Here is a 26,646-nt window from a genome sequence, read left to right on the forward strand (position 1 = left end):
CCAGCTGTATAGAGCACTGGCTTACGAAACCCCTACAAGAAGCACTATCACCCGAGAACTTCTAGGGCAGCGGGAGGCGGGACAAAGTCGGGGCAGGGATGGCTGTGGTCACACGGGAGACAGCCTCTGTGGCTGCCTGAACAGCGACCACAGCAACATCCGCAGCTGAGGCTGAACGCTCGAGAGCCGCCAACCTGCCCTGCAGCTGCCAGATGTACTGCAGTAGTCGCTGTTCATCCGCCATTACTAGCCAGACCCTGGCACTAGGATAATGTTAGGGCTGGCGGAACGCACCAATTTATAAAATAATAGTAGGTGCGTTCGCAGCCCAGGGTCCACCGTGCAGAGGTGGTACACTGCTGCTAAGTAATAGCGGAAGAATTAAGCGGTGTGAAACCAGTCACATGTAGGTTACGTCACCCAATGTGAACAGAGGCGAACTCTGTTAATGCACAGAGCCGCACAACTGCTGAACGTAGAGCCCGGTCAAAAAAGCGCACAGTGTACGGCCACAGAACTCTACCCCAAGGACACGGGGTTAGAGTCCTTCTAGGGCCACTGAACGCGCGGCGTCGCTACCCCGAACGCCGCTATAGACGCTGGGTATGGAGCACGTGCACTGAGGCGTGCAGAGTCCCTGGTGAGGACTGATGCCTGACTCAACCTCTGTCCTACCTACACCTAAGCCTGGGCGCTAGCAGGCTAGGATGCACAACACATGCGTACCAAGGGTAGGGGTTTCTTAATGAGTCATTCACCAGAGACATTCATGCGTGTATACATCACTCACTCCACATAATCTGTAAATACAGTCTTATCCTAGCGCATGGCCAAGCGGCCATGCGAACCTTTTATAGCCGCGAGCGTCCGGGACCTTCCTGGCTTCTCGGATGGGCCAATCTGAACAGGAGCAGGACCTGAGCACGTGACCTTCGATCTCCAATGGGAGAGCACTACACGGGCATGCTCAGTGGCCCGACATGAGGACTTAGTCCCAGGAGAATCTCGCTACTGAGCAGCATGCATAGTCATAGCTGTACCAGAGGTGGCAGCAGCTAGCAAACCCACGGAGTTGGCCTGGGCAGAGCGCCGGGACCAACGAATCTGCTGAGCAGGCTCCACTGCGGCCGAAGAAGAATAGGAGACCGTTGGATGCAAGGCTCTGGATTCCTGCTGTGCAGTGGCAGGAACCCGACGCCTAACAATTTTATTGGCTGTTGTATATCTTGTGACTTTATGCAAGTATTATAGTACCTGTGCCATATGTGTTGTGTGCGTTTCTTATTATTGTACAGGACCTTCCACGATGGTGGTTGTCCCTACCTAGGGAAGGGTGTTCGTATCATGTTTTTAGCTTGTTTTTAAAATTTACCTTTGTTGTGTCTTTGGTATAATCAAATTCATGCTTTAATACATTACAGGTGTGCACAGGTTTTTATACATTGGTCTTTTTTCTCCTTGTCGCATCATTCCCAAGAAGACTCATGGCTGTACTAGTTCAAAAGGGTGCTTCTACTCAGTACTGAGCAAAGGGTCTGAATACTTATGACCATGTGATATTTCAGTTTTTATTTTTTATTTTTAATAAATTTGCAAAAATGTCTGTATTTCTGATTTTTTTCATTCAAGATGGGGTGCAGAGTGTACATTAATGAGAAAAAAATGAACTTTTTTGAATTTACCAAATGGCTGCAATGAAACAAAGAGTGAAAAATTTAAAAGGGTCTGAATACTTTCTGTACCCACTGTATGTGTCTAGAGCCTAATGATCCGGAAGCTCCCGGGCATATATTTACCTATCTTTCCTCTTTTCACAGTTGTTTGCCCTCTATTGTGTAAGAATGGAGGAGTATGCTTTAAAAAGGACAAGTGCCTCTGCCCGCCAAACTTCACAGGGAAGTTCTGTGAGACTCCTTTATCTGCCAGTCCAGGAATTGCTGCATATACAATCAGAAACAGTAGTCTGGACCAGAATGTGAAGACATACACGTTGCCTCTATCCAACCATCAGCCAGAGAAAGACGGTATGAAGAATGATGGCATTGACCACCATGTATATATATGTTCAACTAGAACCAGTTCCACAATATAATATCTCTGTCACAATCCATTTTTGGATCTGTGGCAGATCTGGCTTCTCAGATTAAAACTTTTTTCCTTTCAGGCCATCGGGGGTTAATGTTAGTTTTTCCCCCCGCTGGCCTGCTGGTGTAATTGCATTGCTGTTGGGTCTGCTGATGTGGGTAGTGACCACTCCCACCATCCTTCCAGAGGTCACTTGATGCATCAGCTGACTGTCGGTGTTAGAGTATTCTACAGTGACCAGACTGGAGAAAGGAGCTGGCTGGGTGCAGTGCTGCTTCAGATGAATACTTTGATCTGGTGTCTTTATCCTGCTGTGCGGTATTTTGCAGCAGAAAGCTAAGTGTTGCATTTTTTGTTATGTTGCCCCTTTTGGTGTCTGTCTTTCCATTCCTTTTGTTGCATTAGTGCAGCGGTGGGACCAGTGCTCTCACCTGCCAGTTCCCTTCTTAGGGATAAGAGCAGGGCAAGTGAGGGATTAGGTATCCTGCTTGGTGACAGGGTGAAAGAACCCATATAGGGACGATAGGGAGATCAGGGCACATCCTTAGGTGAGTGCAGAATGTGTCCATTCCCCTATTTTCTATCGACAGGGTCCACCATTGTTATAGTTGCCCTGGTTTGTTGTGCTGTTTCTTGACCGAAGAACTGTTGGATCGTGTCACACTGGTCAGTCACTCCGTGACACTCTATTAACTTTTCAAGATCTCTGCTTGCAGTCCATTAGTGACCAGGACAGATTTATACCCCAGTAAATTATAAGCAATGAAGGACAAAGAAAGATAAGAAGACATCGGGAAAAGTAGTGCTGCACAAATTGCACAGTGGAACTCAATGGACCCCAATATGAATTAAAAGGGACTTTTTGGGCCCATTGGTATTATTAGTGTAGCCGATTAGTGAGAAGAGTATTCCTTCGTAATCAGCCTGTCCAAACAGAATGCGAAAATTATTTTAAAGCTTTCTTAAAAATCATCGTTCTCAGCAGCACATTGTCCTGTGCTGCTGTGAACAATTTTATTGCATTTGCACAGAACAGTCATAATAATGATCATACTGTTAACATGAAAGTGAGTGCCGGTCTAAACAGGCTATTAAACAATCCTCGATTGATTTCTACGTAAACAACCGGCAGTAATTTACCGATGCAGGTCGGTTAGTCTAAATGCATGTTGAGTCTGAAGAAAGCAACACTGCGTTGTGACTGTCTTTTTAAGCAGACGCCTTCAAAGGAATGTATCATTGCAAAATGACTTATTGTCTAAATTAGGTTTTGGTGTTAAATGTATTTTTTGGCAATTTTTTTTTTTCATTTTACAATCCGCAAAATATATTTGAAATCTTGCCATTTTTGTAGAACTGCGCTTCAGTGCAATAGACTTTGAACAAAAAGGCAGAGCACATGCTCCATTATCACTCCATTCAAAAGTCTTGTAACACAACTCTTTCCTTCCAGGTAAGGGGTCTCTACGTTGGGTCCCACTTCAATCCAACAGTCACTTATCCAGTGTGTAGGTGATAAATCAATTAAACCAGAACATCCCTTGAACTTAGATGAGAACAGATCTTCAGATAGAAATGAAAGCATATTGACTGCTATTTGTACATAGATTGCTATGCACATTTAAGATACCTGGACAAGGTTAACTCAACACTTGTGTTATATCCATACTTTGTTTCGCCACAAACAGGAGGAACATCCATAGTTAATGTCCATGTAAAACACCCTCCGGAAGCCTCGGTGAATATCCATCAGGTGGAACGCGTGGATAGTCGTGATGGCCTAGCAAATGCTGACCGTAGGGTCTTCTCTCGCACACCGGAAAACGGAGTCCCTGTGCATAGAATCCAGGCTCAAAGCAGCCCCAGAAACAATGGCTACACTGAAAACTCCGGCTATGGGTACTGCTTCAGAAGACTTGAAAATGGCCAGGTATGAGAAGTGTCCAATCTGAGATTCCAGATACATACATTTCATCACTATATTCGCAAGTCTCATTACATAAGAAATACTCATCAAAAGGATGGTAGAAACCTTTAGAAACTGTGTACAAACCTTACAACACTACTTAGTTTTCTGAGTGGAATAACTACTATCAAAAAGTGGAATAACTTTAAAGTCTGCTTTGAAACTTTAAAGTATCATGTGGTTATACAATTTACATCTTCTTTTGGCTGATTTGGTTGAATGCCATTTTTTGCACTCATGGTGACGTCTGTCTATCTGATATATCGATGTTATCTGTATGCAACTAGGTTCATACCATTGACAATTCAGGCCTTACGATCTTCAGACATACCAGTTTGTCATTGTCGAGTTGACTCATAACAACTATGTGGGTACTATGAATCTGATCGCATGGGATAAAACGAGTCTGAGACCAAAGCTGAGATAAATAAGTGTATTTCACAAAGCAAGAAGTAGAACATGAACAAGCTGGGACTGTCCTGCAATTGTAACGAAGTGACAGCACAAAACAGAAATGTCAGCAAACTTGGTAGCAGGGCGCGACCGCTCATAACTTTTGGTTATGGGACGGATCCCCACTCCATCTTAAAACAACCATAACTACAGCAAAACTAGGCGCTAGAATAAATACACAAAACACACTATTTTGGTTGTCAAACTGGCCACAGCTTTATTTATATCACAAGATTAAAACAATCACAGTAGGCATCAGGTGAAGTTGTACATTGGGATTCACAAGTACTGTGATACCACCAGCTGTCTGACATATAGCACCAGGACAGACAGCCATAAAAGGGCGGCATGCCCTGGCTTGCCATTCAAGCATAGCCAATAAACTTTCAGGTCACCAATGACCCCATTATCCTCACTCCTGTGCTTAAAGGGGTTGTCCGGGCTTTTCACATAATCTCAGTGAATATCAGGGCTGCAGAATGCTGACAATAAGTAATTTACCTTCTGTGGTGAGTTTGCAGGGCTTGCAAAATATGATCTCTTCTAAGAAAAACGTCCAGGGGTGGTGTGTTCTGGCATTGAAATGAGAACTGGTCGTTTCCTCCTACGCTACTAAAAACATGCCCTCTATAGCAACAACAACACCTTCCATAGCAACAGGCCCTCCCCGACCACATGAACAAGCCTATCCCTCCTCACACAGTAACAAATCCTCCCCCTCTAGCAGCCTCAGTGCAGAGAGCAGGACCACCCAACTGCTCCTCCCCCAGACACACGCTGAATAGTGATCTATGGAAAGTGAAACTAGTGAGGAGGAAACCACCAGTTCTCATTTCAATGCCAGAACACACCCCCCCTGGACGTTTTTCATAGAAGCAAGAGATCATATCTTGGAAACGCTGCAAACTGGCCACAGAAGGTAAATTACTTATTGTCAGCATTCTGCAGCCCAGATATGCACTGAGATTATGTGAAAAGCCCGGACAACCCCTTTAACCACTGTGCCCTCCCCTGATTGACGTTACCATTACCACGTCCTTGAGGCTGGCCACCAAAGCCGAGCCTGTTCACCACCATGAGGTTTTTACCTGCCTTATTAGTTAAAATGAGTCCAACTTAACTTTTCCGCAACTTCCACCTGACTCCTAAACAGCAAAGCTGTGACGGGTTATAAATTCCAAGTCACTTTTTTTCAGGGTGGATTTGATTTAAATCTAACTGATTTAAATCACGATTTAAATCACTAGTCAGTAAGGCTTGATTTAAATCAGTGATTTAAATCAAAGTTTCTACCTAAACTAGTTCTTGCTACTTTAACATGCAAGTAGATGAAGATTTTTAGAATCACTTTTTATATTACTTTTTTCTCCCCAGTTTAATGGGTTAATCATTCATATTTGGACACCACTGTTCTGTTGTACTTAGGAAGGAGAAAAATAATCCTGACCTTAACAATTTAAATAGATTTATTCAACTGAAACAATAACAACATTACAGCATAAGTTATTTGCTTAAACAAACATCCATGTTTGTTAACTAATTTGGCTAAACAAAATATATATATATATTTTAAGAAACTTAGACTGTCAGCCCAGCCGACACATGAAAAACTTAAATACTACTGTCCCTGCTGTCCTCTGTAGCTCACTTGTCGTCATCTTCATCATCATCTTCTTCTTTGTTCCTATTCATAATCTGGAAAAGAAAAACAAGCTTAACTGCTTTATTGGGTCCCAACCGATTTCTCAATTTAGAATGAATGAGTCCAAAGGAAGAGAATATTCTTTCAACGCCTGCAGAAGAAGCTACTGCTGTTAAAAGTGAAATCATTACTTGAACAGTCTCTAAATCCAAGCGCTTAAGTGACTTCCACCAGTTTACTGGTGTGACCTTCCTTAACCCCTTCCTGACATCCGACGTACTATCCCGTCCACGGTACCCGGGCCCGTATGACCGTGGACGGGATAGTACGTCTACCGCGATCAGCGGCGCCCACGTGGAGACCGTGGAGACCACGGACCGCCCCCGACACGTTAACCCCTTGCACACCGCGATCAAACACGATCGCGGTGTACCGGGGGTTAAAGGGAAGCATCGGCAGGGAGGGGGATCCCTCCGTGCTTCCCTGAGCCCCCCACGGCAGCGCAATGTGCAGCACTGCTGCGGGGGGCTCCTTTCCTCCAGGCCCCCGAATCCAAGATGGCGACGGGGGCCTGAGGAAGCTGGCTTCCTCAGTGCCTGCAAAGCGCAGGCATGAGGAAGTCTTCTTCAATGCCTGTGACAGATTGCTGATCTGTCACAGTGATCTGTGATGTGACAGATCAGCGATCTGTCACAGGACAGTGATGTCCCACCTGGGACTATTTAATAAAGTAAAAAAAAAAAAATAAAAAAAAGTGTAAAAATAATTTAAAAAAAAAAAATCGCCAAATATATTAGGAAAAAAAAAAAAAATATTCCCCCAATAAATCCATTTTTTGGAAATAATAATAAAAAAAAACAATAAAAGTACACATATTAGGTATCGCCGCGTCCGTAACGACCCGCCCTATAAAACTGTCCCATTAGTTAACCCCTTTAGCGAACCCCTTAAAAAATAAAAATAAAAAACGAAGCAAAAAATAATGATTTATTATCATACCGCCAAAAAAAAAGTGTAATAACGCGCGATCAAAAAGACGCATATAAATATCCATGGTACCGCTGAAAACGTCATCTTGTCCCGCAAAAAACGAGCCACCACACAGCATCATCAGCAAAAAAATAAAAAAGTTATAGCTCGCTGAATAAAGTGATGCAAAAATAATTATTTTTTATATAAAATAGTTTTCATTGCATAAAACCGACAAAAACATAAAAAAAGACCTAAATGAGGTATCGCTGTAACCGTACTGACGTGAAGAATAAAACCTCTTTATCAATTTTACCGCACGCGGAACGGTGTAAACGCACCCCCCCCAAAAGAATTTCATGAAACGCTGGTTTTTGTTCATTCTGCGTCCCAAAAATCGGAATAAAAAGCGATCAAAAAATTCCACGTGCCCGAAAATGGTACCAATAAAAACGTCAACTCGTCCCGCAAAAAATAAGACCTCACATGACTCGGTGGGTCAAAATACGGAAAAATTATAGCTCTCAATATGTGGTGATGCAAAAACTATTTTTACAATAAAAAGCGTCTTTTAGCGTGCGACAGCCGCCAAACATAAAAACCGCCATAAATAGTAAATCAAACCCCTCGTTATCACCCCCTTAGTTAGGGAAAAATAATAAAATAAAAAAAATCTATTTATTTCCATTTTTCCATTAGGGTTAGGGTTAGGGCTAGGGGTGTGTTGGGGTAGGGTTAGGGCTAGGGTTAGGGTTAGGGGCGTGTTGGGGTTCGGGTTGGAGTTAGAATTGGGGGTTTCCACTGTTTGGGCACATCAGGGGCTCTCCAAATGCAACATGGCGTCTGATCTCAATTCCAGCCAATTCTGAGTTGAAAAAGTCAAATGGTGCTCCTTCCCTTCCAAGCTCTGCTATGCGCCCAAACAGTGTTTTACCCCAACATGTAGGGTATCAGCCTACTCAGGACAAATTGCAAAACAATTTTTGGGGTCCAATTTCTCCTGTTACCCTTAGGAAAATAAAAAATTGGGGGCAAAAATATCATTTTTGTGGAAAAAAATGATTTTTTTATTTTCACGTCCGAGTGTTATAAACTTCTGTGAAGCACTTGGGGGTTCAAAGTGCTCACCACACATCTAGATAAGTTCCGTGGGGGGTCTAGTGTCCAAAATGGGGTCACTTGTGGGGAGTTTCAATAGTTTAGGTACATCAGGGGCTCTCCAAACGCACATGACACCCGCAGACCATTCCATCAAAGTCTGCATTCCAAAACGTCACTGCTTCCCTTCCGAGCCCCGACGTGTGTCCATACAGTAGTTTTCTCCCACAAATGGGGTGTCAGCGTACTCAGGATAAATTGGACAACAACTTTTGGTGGTCCAATTTCTCCTGTTACCCTTGGGAAAATGAAAAAATTGGGAACTAATTGATCATGTTTGTGGAAAAAAATACGATTTTTTTATTTTCATGCCCGGACATTATAAACTTCTGTGAAGCCCTTGGGGGTTCAAAGCGCTCACCACACATCTAGATAAGTTCCTTAGGGGGTCTCGTTTCCAAAATGGGGTCACTTGTGGGGGTTTCCACTGTTTAGGTACATTAGGGGCTCTCCAAAGGCAACATGACACCCGCAGACCATTCCATCAAAGTCTGCATTCCAAAACGTCACTACTTCCCTTCCGAGCCCCGACGTGTGCCCATACAGTAGTTTTCTCCCACGTATGGGGTATCCGCATACTCAGGACAAATTGGACAACAACTTTTGGGGTCCAATTTCTCCTGGTACCCTTGGGAAAATAAAAAAATGGTGACTAAAAGATCATGTTTGTGGAAAAAATACGAATTTTTTATTTTCACGCCCGGGCGTTGTAAACTTCTGTGAAGCACTGGGGGGTTCAAAGTGCTCACCACACATCTAGATAAGTTCCTTAGGGGGTCTAGTTTCCAAAATGGTGTCATTTGTGGGGGGTTTCCACTGTTTTGGTACATCAGGAGTTTTCCAAACGCGACATGGTGTCCGATCTCAATTCCAGCCAAAAACGTCAAATGGCGCTGCTTCCCTTCCGAGCTCTGCCATGCGCCCAAATAGTGGTTTACCCCCACATGTGGGGTATCAGCGTACTCAGGACAAATTGCACAATAACTTTTAGGGTCCTGTTACCCTTGGAAAAATAAGAATTGAGGGTGAAAAGATCATTTTTGTGGAAAAAATATGATTTTTTAATTGTATGGCTTTATGTTATAAACTTCTGTGAAGCCCATGGGGGTTCAAAGTTCTCACCACACATCTAGATAAGTTCCTTAGGGGGTCTAGTTTCCAAAATGGTGTCATTTGTGGGGGGTTTCCACTGTTTTGGTACATCAGGGGTTTTCCAAACGGGACATGGTGTCCGATCTCAATTCCAGCCAAAAACGTCAAATGGCGCTGCTTCCCTTCCGAGCTCTGCCATGCGCCCAAATAGTGGTTTACCCCCACATGTGGGGTATCAGCGTACTCAGGACAAATTGCACAATAACTTTTAGGGTCCTGTTACCCTTGGGAAAATAAAAATTGGGGTGAAAAGATCATTTTTGTGGAAAAAATATGATTTTTTAATTGTACCGCTGTACGTTATAAACTTCTGTAAAGCCCTTGTGGGTTCAAAGTTCTCACCACATATCTAGATAAGTTCCTTGGGGGGTCTAGTTTCCAAAATGGGGTCACTTGTAGGGGGTTTCCACTGTTTAGGTACATCAGGGACTCTCCAAACGTGACATGGCATCCAATCTGAATTCCAGCCAATTTTGCATTGAAAAAGTCAAACGGCGCTCCTTCCATTCTGAGCTCTGCCATGCGCCGAAACAGTCGTTCCCCCCCCCCCACATATCAGGTATCTGCGTACTCAGGACAAATTGCACAATAACTTTTGCAGTTCAATTTCTCCTGTTACCCTTGGTAAAATAAAAAAAATTGAACCTGAAATATTTTTTTTATGAAAAAAAGTTAGATGTTCATTTTTTTTTTTAAATATTCAAAAAAATTCCTGTGATGCACCTAAAGGGTTAATAAACTTCTTGAATGTGGTTTTGAGCACCTTAAGGGGTGCAGTTTTTAGAATGGTGTCACTTTTGGGTATTTTCTATCATATAGACCCCTCAAAGTGGCTTCAAATGTGATGTGGTCCTAAAAATAAAATGGTGTTGTAAAAATGAGAAATCGCTGGTCAACTTTTAACCCTTATAACTTCCTAACAAAAAAAAATTTTGGTTCCAAAATTGTGCTGATGTAAAGTAAACATGTGGGAAATGTTAGTTATCAAGTTTTTTGTGTGCCGTATCTCTGTGATTTAAGGGCAAAAAAATTCAAAGTTGGAAAATTGCGAAATTTTCAAAATTTTCGCCAAATTTCCGTTTTTCTCACAAATAAACGTAAGTTATTTGAATGAAATTTTACCACTAACATGAAGTACAATATGTCTCGAGAAAACAATGTCAGAATCACCGGGATCCATGGAAGCGTTCCAGAGTTATGACCTCATAAAGGTACAGTGGTCAGAATTGTAAAAATTGGCCCGGTCATGAACGTGCAAACCACCCTTGGGGGTGAAGGGGTTAAAATATCTTCAGCAAACATATATTTCTTGAATGGTTCCCCCTTAGCTCTGAAGTTTATTATAGTTGGCATTAAAGATGGATGATTGCTGGATACCCATGTCATAGCTAACTCCTCTTCCTCAGCACTTAGGTTTTGACCCTGATATTGGATATTGACAATATTTGCCAAAAAATGAGCTGGAGTCAGTGCTTGTCCCATTCGTTTGTTTACTGCTTGTAATTTAATTCTGTCCATGTGTAGTTCTGTTTTTAAGTGTTCACTCAGTTCCTTCCAAATTTCAACAGCATCCGCAATAAAACAGCTATTTTTCTGTATTTTGTTTAAAGCTTGAGAGATGGGTTTCAGGAAGCTCAGCATATGTTCAACATTTCTCTTAAGCCCAATGTTGAGGATTTTGGCCGTGACAGTGCCATCTATTTTATCTCGATTTTCTTCACAAAGTGTCATCAGAATAGGCCAGTTTTTGATATACTGCTCAAAACAGTCCACCACAGAGTTCCATCTAACATCTTGTGGGAGCGTTAGCTTGGTTCCACCCATCCTTTTCAGAGCTGCTGCAGCAAAATGATTATTACGGAAGTATTTAGCAATTTCAACAACATTAGCCTTTATTTCTGGAACACTTAAGTCTTTGGCTAAGAGGTGCAGCAAATGAGCACTGCAACCATATGTTATTAGCAGCTTTGTATTCCCTCCCTGCTCTTCTAAATCTCTTCTCATCTTGGATACGTTTGCAGCATTGTCAGTGACCAAACTGCGTACTAGACATTTGAATTTTTGTTCACATGTCGTTATAGCTTTTACTGCCACTTCTTGTAAGTATTCTGCTGTGTGTGCATCTCCTGACGTATCAGTTGTTTGTGCATGGAAGACTTTACCTTCTTCTGTTGTTATACAAGCACATACAATAGGATCATTGTGGACATTACTCCACCCATCAATACTTAGGTTAACAATTTTACCCTCCAGAGCTGTTGCACATTGCTCCATTTCTCTGTCATACACTTGATCCAGCAGTTTCCCTGCAACATCAGCTCTGCTGGGTGGACTGTATCCTGGTCTCAGTGACTGAACCATATTAATGAAATGTGGGTTCTCAGTCAGACGGAAAGAAGAGTTCGTTGCATAAATAAACTGGGCAATTTTTTCATCAATCAACTCTTTTTCTAATCTGCTAGTTCTTATCACAAACCTATCTATGGTGGTTCCAGGAGGTAAAGGTTTTTTCTTCCTTTTGGGTGATGGTGATATGTGGCTGTGGGTGTCTGATGATGATGCTGCTGCTGCTAATGAAGCACTATCCTGGATGGATAACTCTGAAACTGTAGAACAGGATGATGGTGATCTTGGAGGTGGATAGTTTCCAGAATCCATGAATTCCCCCAAACAAAAAAAGTCAATGCTGTTATTTTATTGTTTATACAATTTCTGCTTATTGTACACAACACATCACTGCCCCTGCCCCAAAAGGAATATTTGTTTTTCTTCATAACTGTACCAAATGACAGTAACATGCAGTAATAATAAGAAATATAATTTTTCTCACACATGACAGTTCAGTCTTTAGAAATAGGATTCAATAAAAATGTTTACCAACCTGAAGATCCTGCCTGTTCAGAAGTGTTTCTTTGGTCATCTTCATCACCGCACTTCTCATGATGTTGCCTCATTCGCGCCACCAGGCCTTGCATCTCTTTGTTGCATCGTTTGCATTTTGCACGCATGCCTGCCTTACCGATAGGCGAAGGAGCTTCATTAAAATATTCCCAAACTGGGTCTCTTTTACGGCCTGCTGCCATTATAAGGAAAGAGTGTAATAAACCTCAGATCGTACACACAAACAGATCCAGACTTGTCTGTCTGTGGTTATGCTGCAGTATTGTGCTCAAAGTTTCACTTTCATTTTCTTGTCTGCTTGCCCTTCCTCCTCCTCACACTTAGATTCACATTCTTCTTGTGTTGTGCAGATCTATTCCACTCCAAACAATCAGAAACATATTGTCTAACTTCTTGGACTTGGCACTGAAGGGGTTGATTCTGTATTCATAGGTTTGTAGAACAATAGGATTAAGGTCTTTTTCTCAACTCTGTTCATGTTGTAACATTTTTGCCGTGAAGAAGAGGCTAGGACCTCTGCGGAGTCAAATTCAGTTTTGAGAACTGTGTAAGTAAAGCGAGCGTCTGTGATAATATAGGAGAGAAACTGCCCACTAATCCTACAGAAACCTCTGGAAGAGCATGGCATTGTGAATGTTACACATATACAGCCTTTATTCTACTGTGTTAAACAACTCTGCTTTCTCTCATGATGGAAGAACCTTTGGATGGTAAAATATTTTCCTCAAAAAGCAGTTTATTGAAAAAAATCCGATTTAAATCAAAAAAATCTGATTTAAATAAAAAAATCCGATTTTTTTGATTTTTTTTAAAAAAACATTGATTTTTATCCACCCTGCTTTTTTTTTCCTACACTTTTTTTATAAATCAATTTTGCAAACTTATAAACTAAAAGTCCCTGCAAAAGCATTAAGGGAAGTAAACTTGGCAAACCTCTGACTCCCAAAGAGTCATCCTACAGCGCTCAGGAGAGGAAAAAACCCTGAGGAGGAAACCTCTAGGGAACCATGGCTGAATGATTGCCCTTCCCTTGGGCTTAGAAGGTTAATGCCAATGTTAACTCTTTATAATCATGATAAAATTGGACCTGGTAAAAGATATACAATAGCAAATTCAAAACAAAAAAGACAATAAAGCATTCATCATTATACAAGTAATAATTAAAACGTTTTAGGACCGTGATTATAACAGGGCGGGAGGGCGGGTGATGTCTTCTCCATTTCATCTGGTGAAAGAAAGAGGTAGAAGGACAAATTTACCTCCTCTATATTAACTCGCACTCCCCCTCACAGAGAGAGATCAGCCCCCACCATCCTCACAAAAAGAGACAGTTACTTCACCTAAATAAGTCCCACTCTCAGCACAGTGGCACACCAGGCACAAACATATCCTTCAGTCGTAAAGCAACATCACTCTTGCTTAAGATCTATACCACTATACACACAAAACTGCAGGAGTTAAAAGATCCACCCATCCCAAAGTCATGCCCACCTCCATCTATTGCTCCTGTGGTTTTATGACTTTTGTATATGGGACGGACCCCCACTCCATCTTAAAACAACTATAACTACAGTAAACCTAGGCATTAGAATAAATACATAAAACACACTATTTTGGTTGTCAAACTGGCCACAGCTTTATTTAAATCACAAGAACCACAGTAGGAGTCAAGTGATGTGCTTGTACATTGGGATTAACAAGTACTGTGATACCCCCAGCTGTCTGACATACAGAACCAGGCCAGACAGACATAAAGGGGCGGCACGCACTGGCTTGCCATTCAAGCATAGCCAGTAAACTTTCAGGGCACCAATGACCCTATTATCCTCACTCCTGTGCTTAACCACTGTGCCCGCCCCTGATTGACGTTACAATTACAACGTCCTAGAGGCTGACCACCAAAGCCCAGCCTGTTCACCACCATGAGGTTTTTACTTCCTCTATTAGTTAAAATGAGTCCACCTTAACTTGTCCGCAACTTCCATCTGACTCCAAACCGCCACCAAGAGGCCATTTGACACCTTAAATGGACTCGACCGCCATCAACCATGACTAAATAAAGCCATCAACCATTTCTACATTCTATGGAAAGACTGTGCCTACAATTAGCACAATTCCAGAGCTCCAACAGAATAATTTTATCAATGCAACTCTACCAAATTATGATCGATAATACTGTAACTAAAGCAAAATAACAGTCTGTAAACATCCTGCAATGAGGATTCCATCATGGGGAATGTGAAAAGTAAACCATAGTAAAGGTAGTAGCCACAGTCTGAATACCTGTATAATGACATCTGTCATGCCTCAAAAACTATTATGCTGCATGTATTGTAGCCAGCTCTAATAATTCACAGTTTTTGGTTTTAGAAACCACCACTATATACAGTAGCTGTTCTGTGCAGTAATCATTTCTTAAACCCACTTAATATTACTACCGGAAAATTGATGAGTATATACAGTTGTGGCCAAAAGTATTGACACCCCTGCAATTCTGTCAGATAATACTCAGTTTCTTTCTGAAAATGATTGCAAACACAAATTCTTTGGTATTATTATTTTCATTTAATTTGTCTTAAATGAAAAAACACAAAAGAGAATGAAGCAAAAAGCAAAACATTGATAATTTCACACAAAACTCCAAAAATGGGCCAGACAAAAGTATTGGCACCCTCAGCCTAATACTTGGTTGCCCAACCTTTAGCCAAAATAACTGCGACCAACCGCTTCCAGTAACCATCAATGAGTTTCTTACAATGCTCTGCTGGAATTTTAGACCATTCTTCTTTGGCAAACTGCTCCAGGTCCCTGATATTTGAAGGGTGCCTTCTCCAAACTGCCATTTTTAGATCTCTCCACAGGTGTTCTATGGGATTCAGGTCTGGACTCATTGCTGGCCACCTTAGAAGTCTCCAGTGCTTTCTCTCAAACCATTTTCTAGTACTTTTTGAAGTGTGTTTTGGGTCATTGTCCTGCTGGAAGACCCATGACCTCTGAGGGAGACCCAGCTTTCTCACACTGGGCCCTACATTATGCTGCAAAATTTGTTGGTAGTCTTCAGACTTCATAATGCCATTCACACGGTCAAGCAGTCCAGTGCCAGAGGCAGCAAAGCAACCCCAAAACATCAGGGAACCTCCGCCATGTTTGACTGTAGGGACCGTGTTTTCTTTGAATGCCTCTTTTTCTCCTGTAAACTCTATGTTGATGCCTTTGCCCAAAAAGCTCTACTTTTGTCTCATCTGACCAGAGAACATTCTTCCAAAACGTTTTAGGCTTTTTCAGGTAAGTTTTGGCAAACTCCAGCCTGGCTTTTTATGTCTCGGGGTAAGAAGTGGGTTCTTCCTGGGTCTCCTACCATACAGTCCCTTTTCATTCAGACGCCAACGGATAGTACGGGTTGACACTGTTGTACCCTTGGACTGCAGGGCAGCTTGAACTTGTTTGGATGTTAGTCGAGGTTCTTTATCCAACATCCACACAATCTTGCGTTGAAATCTCTTGTCAATTTTTCTTTTCCGTCCACATCTAGGGAGGTTAGCCACAGTGCCATGGGCTTTAAACTTCTTGATGACACTGCGCACGGTAGACACAGGAACATTCAGGTCTTTGGAGATGGACTTGTAGCCTTGAGATTGCTCATGCTTCCTCACAATTTGGTTTCTCAAGTCCTCAGACAGTTCTTTGGTCTTCTTTCTTTTCTCCATGCTCAATGTGGTACACACAAGGACACAGGACAGAGGTTGAGTCAACTTTAATCCATGTCAACTGCTGCAAGTGTGATTTAGTTATTGCCAACACCTGTTAGGTGCCACAGGTAAGTTACAGGTGCTGTTAATTACACAAATTAGAGAAGCATCACATGATTTTTCGAACAGTGCCAATACTTTTGTCCACCCTCTTTTTTATGCTTGGTGTGGAATTATATCCAATTTGGCTTTAGGACAATTCTTTATGTGTTTTTTCATTTAAGTCAAATTAAATGAAGATAATAATACCAAAGAATTTGTGTTTGCAATCATTTTCAGGAAGAAACTGAGTATTATCTGACAGAATTGCAGGGGTGTGAATACTTTTGGCCACAACTGTATAAAGAGAAAGATACTATAAATAAGGAGTAATTCAAAGCTATACACAACATAACATCAGCATTAATACCGACCCTTAAATAACTTTCATAATATTTGGACATAGTAATTGAAATAAACCTATAGCAGAAAAAATGTACAAATGCATTATGAATAACCCTGTCACACCATTGTTTATCGTTTTAATGCACTTGATGACATTCTCTGTTAACCACTCTTGCCCTACATGTTGATGCACTTAATTACTTTACCCTTAGCCACTCCCCCTGGCTCAAGGGCATCGTGAATAGGCATATTGCCCTATTGCCCTTCAAGTTATTGCACTTGATTACTTCACCCTTAGTCACTCCCCACTGACTCAAGGGCACACAGATTTGGTATACTGTTCTTCAGTTTAGTGCACTGCTTTGTCCAGAAGACAACCTTAAAACAAACAAGAGTTGATCAATATAAACAGTCGAAATCCGTGCCTCAGCATTCTCAAGTCACATGACCAAAGAGAGGGTGTTCTGTCCTCACTAAATGAAGCAGACTTCATGTAGCTATACAGGCAGCTAAACTGCTATACCGGGGTCCAATAAGGAGACTGTAGTTGAATCTGTGCTTTATTGAGTGTGATGGTAGATTGGCGTGCTGAAACTACAAACAAAAACATATATGCATACAATCAATACTGGGTTCATCAGGGATTCTTATACAGTATACATAATACATCATCTGCACTAATAGCTAATAGGGGGAGAACTAACTAAGCAGGCTAATATGAGACAGGAAATGGTTACAGGAAACATACAGTCATATGTAAAAGTTTGGGCACCCCTAAAGTGGCCACTTTAAATACCTTTTCTCATGATTTGATACACCTGGCTATGAAGTTCAAAGCTCAATGAGGTTACAAAACCAATTTAGTGCTTCAGGAAGTCAGTAAAAAGTAGTTAAGAGTGTTCAAATTAAGAAAACGATAAGGGTGCCCATACTTTTGCACCGGTCAAATTTTGTTTAAATGCAGATTGCACATTTTCTGTTAGTACAACAAACCTCATTTGAATCCAGAAATATAACTGAGTCCATCAGTTATTAGATATATGAAACTGAAATAGCTGTTGCAAAAACCAAAATTGTTATAAAGAAAAAAGGTTAACATTAATAGGGGTGCCCAAACTTTTACATATGACTGTAAGTACATACAGCGATGCTGTCACAAGGGGAGAAGAGAAATGAGATGCTTCCTGAATGCAGGCAGAAGGAAAATGGTGGACTGGAGGGAAAACGGGGCTGAACTAACCATAATCCTTTGCAAAAGGCTACCAGGGTGCATTGCAACCTTACCAGAATGCACTGCAAATGGGGGGAAATAGCAAAGTGAAAGTAAAACACAGAATAACACTGCGGTTATGACTCTGGTCACTAGATGGAGCCAGAAAACACTGTAAACATTAACAAGCAGATAATGAGGGATTATGAATTAAATGTCAGAGACAGAACACTCCCTGTCTGGCATCAAACGGATGTCACCATTCCTTTTCTCCGAAGACAACAATAGGACCAGCTCAGTCACTGGTCTGGAGAATGTCTTAAGTTCATTCCCTTTGGCCATCCTCAGTTCAACTTTGCGGACGTTGCCATCCTTACTCGGGAATGTTGCGGTCATTAGACCAAGTGGCCACTGGTTCCGATGGGCTTGAGAGTCTTTCACAAGGACAAGGTCACCAATCCTCAGATTAGGCCTGGTAGATTGCCACTTGGTCCGTGGCTGCAGGGTAGACAAGTACTATTTGTGCCATCTGTCCCAGAATGTATTGGCAAGACTTTGTACCTGTCTCCATTGGCGCTTGTAGAGGTCCTTAATGTCGAATCCTCCTGGAGGGGCACTGGATAGTCCTGTTTTCTGGGTTAGGAGAGTAGCTGGAGTCAATGTATGAAGTGAAGACACTTGAGGGCAGATTCCAGCATCTGAGTCCTCTCTCACTAGTTCAAAGGTGTCTGGAAAACGTTCCTCAGTGTACAATAGTTTTGGTCCTGAGAGCCATGTTGTGCTCCCTAGTCAACTTGCATGATCTGCAGGATTTTGATCCGTGGGAATATAATGCCACTGTTTTGGATGAACTGATCTCCTAATTCGTAGCACTCTGTTGTTGACATAAAACGTAGAATCATCTAGTTTCATTGTGGATGTATCCCAGGACTACTTTGCTGTCTGAGTAGAACTTGGCTTGTGTCAGATCGATATCCATCTCGGATGCGATGAACTATGCTAACTCGACGGCTAAGACTGCTGCACAAAGTTCTAACCTTGGTATAGTGTACTCTGGTTGTGGAGCAAGTTTGGCCTTCCCCATAACGAATCCAATGTGGCTCTGATATTTCGAGTCCACAGTTTTGAGATAGACAACAGCAGCAATTGCTTTGACAGAAGCATCTACAAATACGTACAGTCTTTGGCTTTGTATTGCTGTAGATGGCACAGGGGTGTATGGTCTTGGCAAATTCAGGTTGGAGAGGGCTGCTAAAGAGTTCTTCCATACTTCCCACTAGATTCTCTTATCAGGTGGCAGAGGTGCATGCCAGTCAGATGTTTCCTTAGTTAAGTCTCTTAGTAAGGCTTTGCCTTGTATAGTAACAGGAGCTGCAAACCCCAGGGGATCGTTCAGACTGTTGATGGTAGACAGGACACCTCTGCGTGTGAAAGGCTTTTCTTCCTGGCTGACCTGAAAGGTGAAAGTTTCTGACTGTAGATTCCAGAGAAGCCCCAGGCTGCATTGCATTGGTGTGGGGTCTGACCACAGGTCCAGGTCTCTGAGACCGTTACACAAGTCTTGTGAAGGGAATGCTTTCATGAGTTTGTGGCTGTTTGAGGCTATTTTGTGAAACCTGAGGTTAGAGCAAGCAAGCATCTCTTGGGCTCTCCTGAGAAGACTGATGGCAGTCTCATTTGAAGGCATGGCTTTCAGACAGTCATCAACATAAATGTCTCTTTCTATGAATTGTCTGACATCTGATCTGTATTCTGTTTCTCCTTCTTGAGCCGACCTTTTGAGTCTATAAATGGCGACTGCAGGTGAAGTACTATTGCCAAAGATGCGCACTCTTATGCGATACTCTGTGACCTCTTTAGTAGGATCATTGTCTCTGTACCAGAAGAATCTTAAGAAGTTCCTGTCTCTCTCTCTCTCACAAGGAAACAATGGAACATTTACTGGATGTCAGCGATGAAGGCGATGGAGTCCTTACAGAAGCGCATAAGTACTCCCAGCCGTTTGTTATTGAGGTCTGGTCCTGTCAGTAGAACATCATTCAGGGAGACATCATCAAACTTAGCACTGGAGTCAAGCCCCACTCTAATCTGGCCCGGTTTCTTAGGGTGGTATACTCCAAACATGGGTAGGAATCAGCATTCTTCAGAGTCTTTGAGAGTGAGAGCTAGCTCTGCATGGCAGTTTCAAAAATCTTTGACATGAAGGAGAAAAAGTGATCTGTCATCTCTGGTTTCCTTTGTAGATTATGTTTGAGAGAGGATAAATGTTCTAATGCTTGATTTCTGTTGTTCGGTAGATGTGGTCTGTGGGTTCTGAAGGGAAGAGGTGCGACCCAGCTGTTGGTCTCATCTTTTACAAGTCCCTTGTCCATTACCTCTAAGAACAACTGGTCCTCTACCGACATTGCTACTTGGTTGTCTTGCTTAGTTCTCTGGAAGACTGTGCACCCCACTGATCCTCATAGCTTCCTGACACCATACTGCTGTCATGAGTAAAGTCTATTAAATGATTGGGCAGTTGGATGCTGTGTGGTAGTTCTTTGACATGGAACTCATTGTTGCAAGGTTGAAACAGAGATGGGCGTCCTTTCTCCAATGTATTTGTTAGCATACTTGCCACAGAAGATGGGGCGTGCATATGTCCCAAGCATACGTTTCCTATTATGACCCATCCTAGGTCTAGCTTTTGGGCATAGGGAGCATTGTGGAGTCCATTGATATGACTTCTCACTTTATGAATGCTCACTGTCAGCTGGTGTGTTTTGTGCACTCCATGGAGCTGGGCCAGGGTGTAGAACAGTGTTATGATCTGTGGTGCCACATTCTGTGCATTTTACACTGACCTTACAATCCTTGGCGAGATGAGTTGTGGATGAGCAGCACTTGTAGCAGATACCGTTCTCTTTCAGGAAGCTTCTGCGATCTGGCATAGATTTTCCCCTGAAGGCTCTGCATTTCAGGAGAGGATGAGGATTCTGATGGAGCAGGCACTACTTGTCAGGTTCTTGTACCTTTGTCTCTGATTGGGAGCAACCAGCAGACCTGTAATTTGAACTTGGAGAAGAAACATAAGTCTTGTACACTGCCAAAGATGTTCTGCGTGGGTTAGTAGCTGGTGACGGTGTGGCATATGACATTGCAAAATCAAAGCTGGGATCATTTCTGATTGTCGCTTGTTCGTGTATAAAATCTACAAAAATGGAGAAGGGAGGGAATGGAACACTGTGTTTGTTTTTCTATGTGGAACCAAGTGTGAGCCACCTCTCCTGTAGATTGTAGGGTAACTTTTGGACTATAGGGTTAACACCTTTGGCTGTGTCAAGGAATGCAAGTCCTTGTAGGTCACCTTCACATTTAGCGACTAGGACTTCCTTTAGCAGGTCACCTAATTCTCCAAGTTTCTGGAGACCTTTGTTAGATATTTTAGGAAAGTCATAGATTCTTTTGAACAAGGCTCTATATTACCCTTGCTGAGCCGTAACACTCATCTAGCCTCTTCCAGATCTCTTTAAGGCCAATTTGAGGGTAGTTTATATTAATGTCTCTGATCCTTACTGCATGTTTGACTGACTCTTCTCCCAGGTATTTGACTAAGAGGTCTATCTCTTCCCTGTGTTGTAGCCCCAAGTCTCTAGTGACATTTTGGAAGGAAGCTTTCCAAGCTCTGTTACCTTCAGCGTGGTCAGTGAATTTCATGAGTCCCTTGGCAACCAGATCACGTCGTGTGACGAACTTAGCAAATTCTGTTGTGAAGCGGTTGTCAGCAGAGTATACTGGTGATGGGTCACCCTGATAGTGATGTGAGGTGCGTTCATACCTGTTAGTACCCTCAGGGTGGCGCCAGGTGATGTCATATTGCTTTGGTTTGACGTGCGGTGTGTCAGCAAGGTGATTCACGTTGGTTACCTGGCGAGGGGCAAGATAGTCATTAGCAGAATTGTTTCGTTCCAAGTTTTCCTGGAGCTGAGCCTCATAATGACTCTCACTCGCTTCACTGGATGTAACGTGTTCTTGGTTCTAGCTTGGATCAGGAAGTTCATTAACATACTGAGATGTGCGTTGTGAATCTTGCAGTGGCAACTTCAGACTTGACGTACTGCTTTGGCTATGCAGCTCAGGGTTGTGCGCGGCTTCTATCGATTCTGCTCCAGCTAGGGCTGCAGCAGCTTCTCTTTTTGCTGCTAGGCTCTCTAAGGCGGCATCCACACGTGCCTTTTCTAACTGAGACCTTCTCTCTTGATCGGCTCTCTCGTTATCTATGCGTGCCTTCTCTAACTGCGCCTTTCTCTCTTGATCGGCTCTCTCATTATCTATGCGTGCTTTCTCTAACTTAAGTTGCATCTCTTCTTCAGTATACCTTGCTCGCATTTTGGCAGCTTCAGCATTTGCACGGGCAATGGCGACCGCGCCGCTAATGGCTAGTGTCTTTGAGGAGCCAGAAGTAACAGATTTTGTCCTGTGTGATTTGTGGGACATAGTGTCTTGGGGGAATGCTTGGCTGTGCAGAGATTGATGTAGCTGTATTAAGTCTCTGTGTAGCCGGTGACTTGAATCTCACTAGGTGGATGAGTGCAGTTTCACTAGTTCCTGCAAGCTGGATGAAGGGCTGTCTTTTCCCTGAATTCCACTAGCTGGATGGCCGCTGTTTTAATGGCCCCTGCAGGATGGAAGACTCTTCTTTCTCTGAGTTTCCACTAGCTGGATAGCCACTGTTTCACTTTTCTGTCCTCACTAAAAGAAGCAGACTTCATGTAGCTAAACAGGCAGCTAAACCGCTATACCGGGGTCCAATAAGGAGACTGTAGTTGAGTCTGTGCTTTATTGAACGTGATGGTATATTGGCGCGGTGAGACTACAAACAAAAACATATATGCATACAATCAATACTGGGTTCATCAGGAAATCATTATGTAAGGTAGCGCTCACTGAGTGCGTTGGGGGAACACTCACTTGGCTGCGATATTGATGCACACAGGAACACTTTCCACTTAAACAGTCTGTCATGATCCATGCTGGATCATGACAGATAAAATGCACTAGTAACCTTTTTTTTTTTCCTTAAGATGTGGTGCTTAAAGATAGTTTTGCCCCCCCGGTGGCCATTAGGGTCATTGCACTGAGGTGGTTTCAGTTCTAGTTTTGCCCCCGGTGGCCGTTAGGGTCATTGCACTCTGGTTTCTTTAGTTTAGTGCATGTGATTATAAAGCAGGTGTGATTGCTCTGGCTCTGCTCTAAAAGAGTGTCAGGTGTTGCAATCACTGTTGGTGATAGTGGTCATACCCAACCATCCTTGGTGGAGGAAGGAGCTAGAGAGAGTTCTTTGCAGCACAGTCAGAGTCCTGGTGTGGAAGGAGTCACAGAGGGGATTTCCTTGCAGCTCTGACAGAGCTTGGTGGCAGCTATTCAGGAGGAAAGCTGCATTCTGGTGGTGGACTCTGTTGCTGGGAGCAAGAGAAAAGCTAAGTGGTGTTTCCCTGGTGTGTATTAATACAGCAGTGGGGCCAGTGCCTGCACCACCCAGCTCCCTAGCAAGGGATAGGTGTAGGGTGTGCTAGGGTGACAGGTTCCGGCTGGGAGACAGGTGAGGAGCCTGTATAGGTAACATTAGGAGTGTGAGGGCACTGACTCAGGGGAGTGCAGGAGGTCTCCACGTCCCCGTTCCCTATCGCAGGGCCCACCTTTTTAACTGTTTCCCCTTCCCTCTGTGTCTTGTTGTTTTGGTTACCGGCCTGCGGGTCGTGTCACACAGGACGGGTCCACGTGACGCAGTCCATGTGGTTTATTATACAGCATAAACCATAAACGGCAATAGTCTTACATCAGTCAGGTCAATGTTCATCAGAGGGCTTCGCTCTCTCAGTCCTGTGGCCACACAGGCTGTGCCATGTCCAGAAAACAGGCTCTATAGCCTCACCGTTATTTCCCCCTATCTGGGGTTACCTCTTAGGAGCTCCTGATCCAGACGCCGACTCTTGGTTAGTCCTTTTTCTCACAGGGGAGCTGCTGAACTGGGATCACCGTCCTGGACAGTGCCTTATTCACTAGGCCGCCTCACGGTTCCAGACCCACAGCCGGGCAGTGGCTTCCCCAAACGCATGCCGTCACAGACTCTGCTCAAACACGTGGCCTGTCTGGGTGCTGTTCAGGGATCCGACCCTACTCCCAGGGTCTCCCAACACACCGGCCTCACCAGGTCCAAAGTCTCGCCATGTGCTCCAGGGATCCGATCCTCCTCCCAGGATCTCCCAACACAGACTTTACAGGACCTTGCAGCCTGCACCATTCAAGTACACACTCTCTCCATGTGGCCCACCCTGGTCACATTATATGGTCCATAACCACACCCACAGGTGAGGTATGGATCACCTGGTCATGACCTCACCTACAGGTCCTCTCAACACCCCCAGCCATACACACAGGCTTTACTTTGGGCATTCAGACACATGCCCCTTGGTGGGTTTTTAGGTGACTGGTCCCACCCATCTTACCAAGTCATCTGGAAGCTTCCCTAATACACAGTAACAAACTCTCAGCAGTAGATCTGCTGATCAACACACGTTCAAGCTTCCATCACAGGGCACCCACCCCTGTGATACATATCGGCCATTAATAATCCTGCCGCTCACCATTTTCCCATCACAACAAAGGGAATGCCTGCATGCATGTCCCGGGCAGCCCATACAGTGCCCCCTAGCTGTCACATGGGTCACTGCATCACAATATATACATAATACATCATCTGCACGAATAGCTAACCAGGGGACAACTAACTAAACAGGCTAATATGAGACAGAAATTGGGTACAGGAAACATAAGTACATACCAGCGATGCTGTCACAAGGGGAGAAGAGAAATAAGATGCTTTCTGAATGCAGGCAGAAGGAAAACAGGGCTGAACTAACCAAAATCCTTTGCAAAAGGCTACCAGGATGCATTGCAACCTTACCAGAATGTACTGCAAATGGGGGGAAATAGCAAAGTGAAAGTAAAACACACAATAACACGGCGGTTATGACTCTGGTCACTAGATGGAGCCAGAAAACACTGTAAATATTAACAAGCAGATAATGAGGGATTATGAATTAAATATCAGAGACAGAACAGAGGGTCCTTAAAGCGACAGATTGTATTGAATGGCCTGTTTTGTTTTTTTCTTCTTCCCCTCCAGTCGCTGTTCCTAGCTCGGAGGAGCCAATTGCAATTTATTAGCCAATTGCAATTTATTTATTTAAGCATGCAAAATATGATTGCCATGACCCCAGGGACTTTACCCTAACAGAGTCTTATAGGTTATAAATGCTTCTGGAGACCAAGGGGCCATACCGTAATGGTCACCCTGGATAACTAGGCCACAGCAGCCCTGTTTATTAACATATTTACATTACAAAATGAACATATCAGTATAACATTGACAAATAAGGAAGCGGGTCTATAGAAGCCATGCACCAGCTTTTTTTTTTGCGCCAACGGCCGCACCTCAGACCCTCAACCACACCACACCAGTTCGAGGACCCTCCTGCTTATGCCCTCAACCGCACCACACCAGTTCGAGGACCCTACTGAATGGCGCTACCAATTAAATTGTTCCGCTGAGACCTCAGCCCAGTAGGTACCCCTTTTATTTAAATTATACTCAGACCACCAAATGAAACAAAAAGAGGGGAGGGGCAAGACAACCGCCCCACCAAACGGGCTCCCTCTTCCCCCCTTCTGCTACCATCACCTGGCTCTCCACAGACCTGTTCCCCACCCAACAACAACATTAAACAGCATTAACTTGACTCTGAAAAAGGAGGAGGGGAATTGAAGGTTCAGCCATTTTGAAAAACTGCAACAAATGGCTCCACCATGCCACCCCTAGCCGCACCGCAACTAGCCCAGGGGGACCCAGCAGACTGTAGCCCATACCAAAAATTGTCACATTGAGACCTCTCTCAGTACGGACCCGTTTTCAATTTTAAGAACAAACAGCTCCACTATGCCACACCCAGTTGCCAAAACAAATAATTGCTTTAATTCAGTTCCTGAAATGTATATAAGTGAGGATGAAACACCATGTATGTACATGTAAGTTATAGTTTACAACCAAGGTATACAACATTTTGATACTGGAAAATCTCCCATCATAAGGTCAGATATAGTCAGTGATGGGCTATGTTATATGTTGCAACAATAAGTGAGGAGAAGCCGCCTGCTCCTCTACAGCAGTTACCGACAGACACGGCTGTCAAATCACCAGCTCCATATAAATAGTAAGAAATATAATATGTAGGTCTAGTATAAGCTGCCTGCAGCCATAGGTGTACTGTATGTGTAGCAGACTGCAAGTTCTTATCCCAATCAGTCACATAATGTACATACAATAGATGAGAGACAGGGCTGAAAACTGGGCCCATGATATGTCCTCCAGAGCAAGGTGCAGCATCACACTAGGAGTGCCCACTGAATGCCCCGCTATGTGCCGAGTTATTAGTGCCCACTCACGGCCCCGCCATGTGCTGCATTATTAGTGCCCCACTCACCGCCCTGCCCTGTGCTGAGTTACTCCCCAAATATTTATTTTATATGTGATGAAACATATATATTAAGGCTATGTACACATGGTGCGGATTCTGCTGCGGATCCGCAGCGTTTCTGGCCCTGCGGGTCCGCAGCAGTTTCTGCTGCGTTGTACAGTACCATTGTTTCCAATGGTAAAACCAAAAACGCTGTGCACATGCTGCGGAATTTCTGCGGGTTACAATCCGCAGCATGTCAATTGTTTGTGCGGAATCCGCTGCGGTTTCACATCTCCTCCATTGTAGAGGTGTGAAACCAAAATCCGCGCAGAAAAATCCGCACCACCGAAAACTACGTGTGCACATAGCCTAAAGCTCCAGGTAATCCACTCAGGCATGTGCTATCCACCATCTTAGGTAATATAAAATAAAATGGATATATCAGGCAGGACAGCGTGCCACATAAGAGGACTAAAAGC

General features: G+C 43.4%; 1 protein-coding gene across 2 annotated transcripts in view; it reads left to right on the forward strand.

The window, feature by feature from the left end:
- The window catches only part of LTBP4 (latent transforming growth factor beta binding protein 4), a 190,878-nt gene that overhangs the window by 62,693 nt on the left and 101,539 nt on the right, over nt 1–26,646 (forward strand). For both annotated transcript variants that reach the window (XM_073549306.1, XM_073549307.1), the window contains exons 2-3: nt 1,818–2,024; nt 3,774–4,015. In XM_073549306.1, the coding sequence (XP_073405407.1) occupies nt 1,818–2,024; nt 3,774–4,015 (449 nt within the window). The remainder of the gene's footprint in view (nt 1–1,817; nt 2,025–3,773; nt 4,016–26,646) is intronic.

This window comes from Dendrobates tinctorius, unplaced genomic scaffold (genome assembly GCF_039654945.1).
Source record: "Dendrobates tinctorius isolate UK_male_01 unplaced genomic scaffold, ASM3965494v1 ptg000158l, whole genome shotgun sequence".
NCBI lineage: Eukaryota > Metazoa > Chordata > Amphibia > Anura > Dendrobatidae > Dendrobates > Dendrobates tinctorius.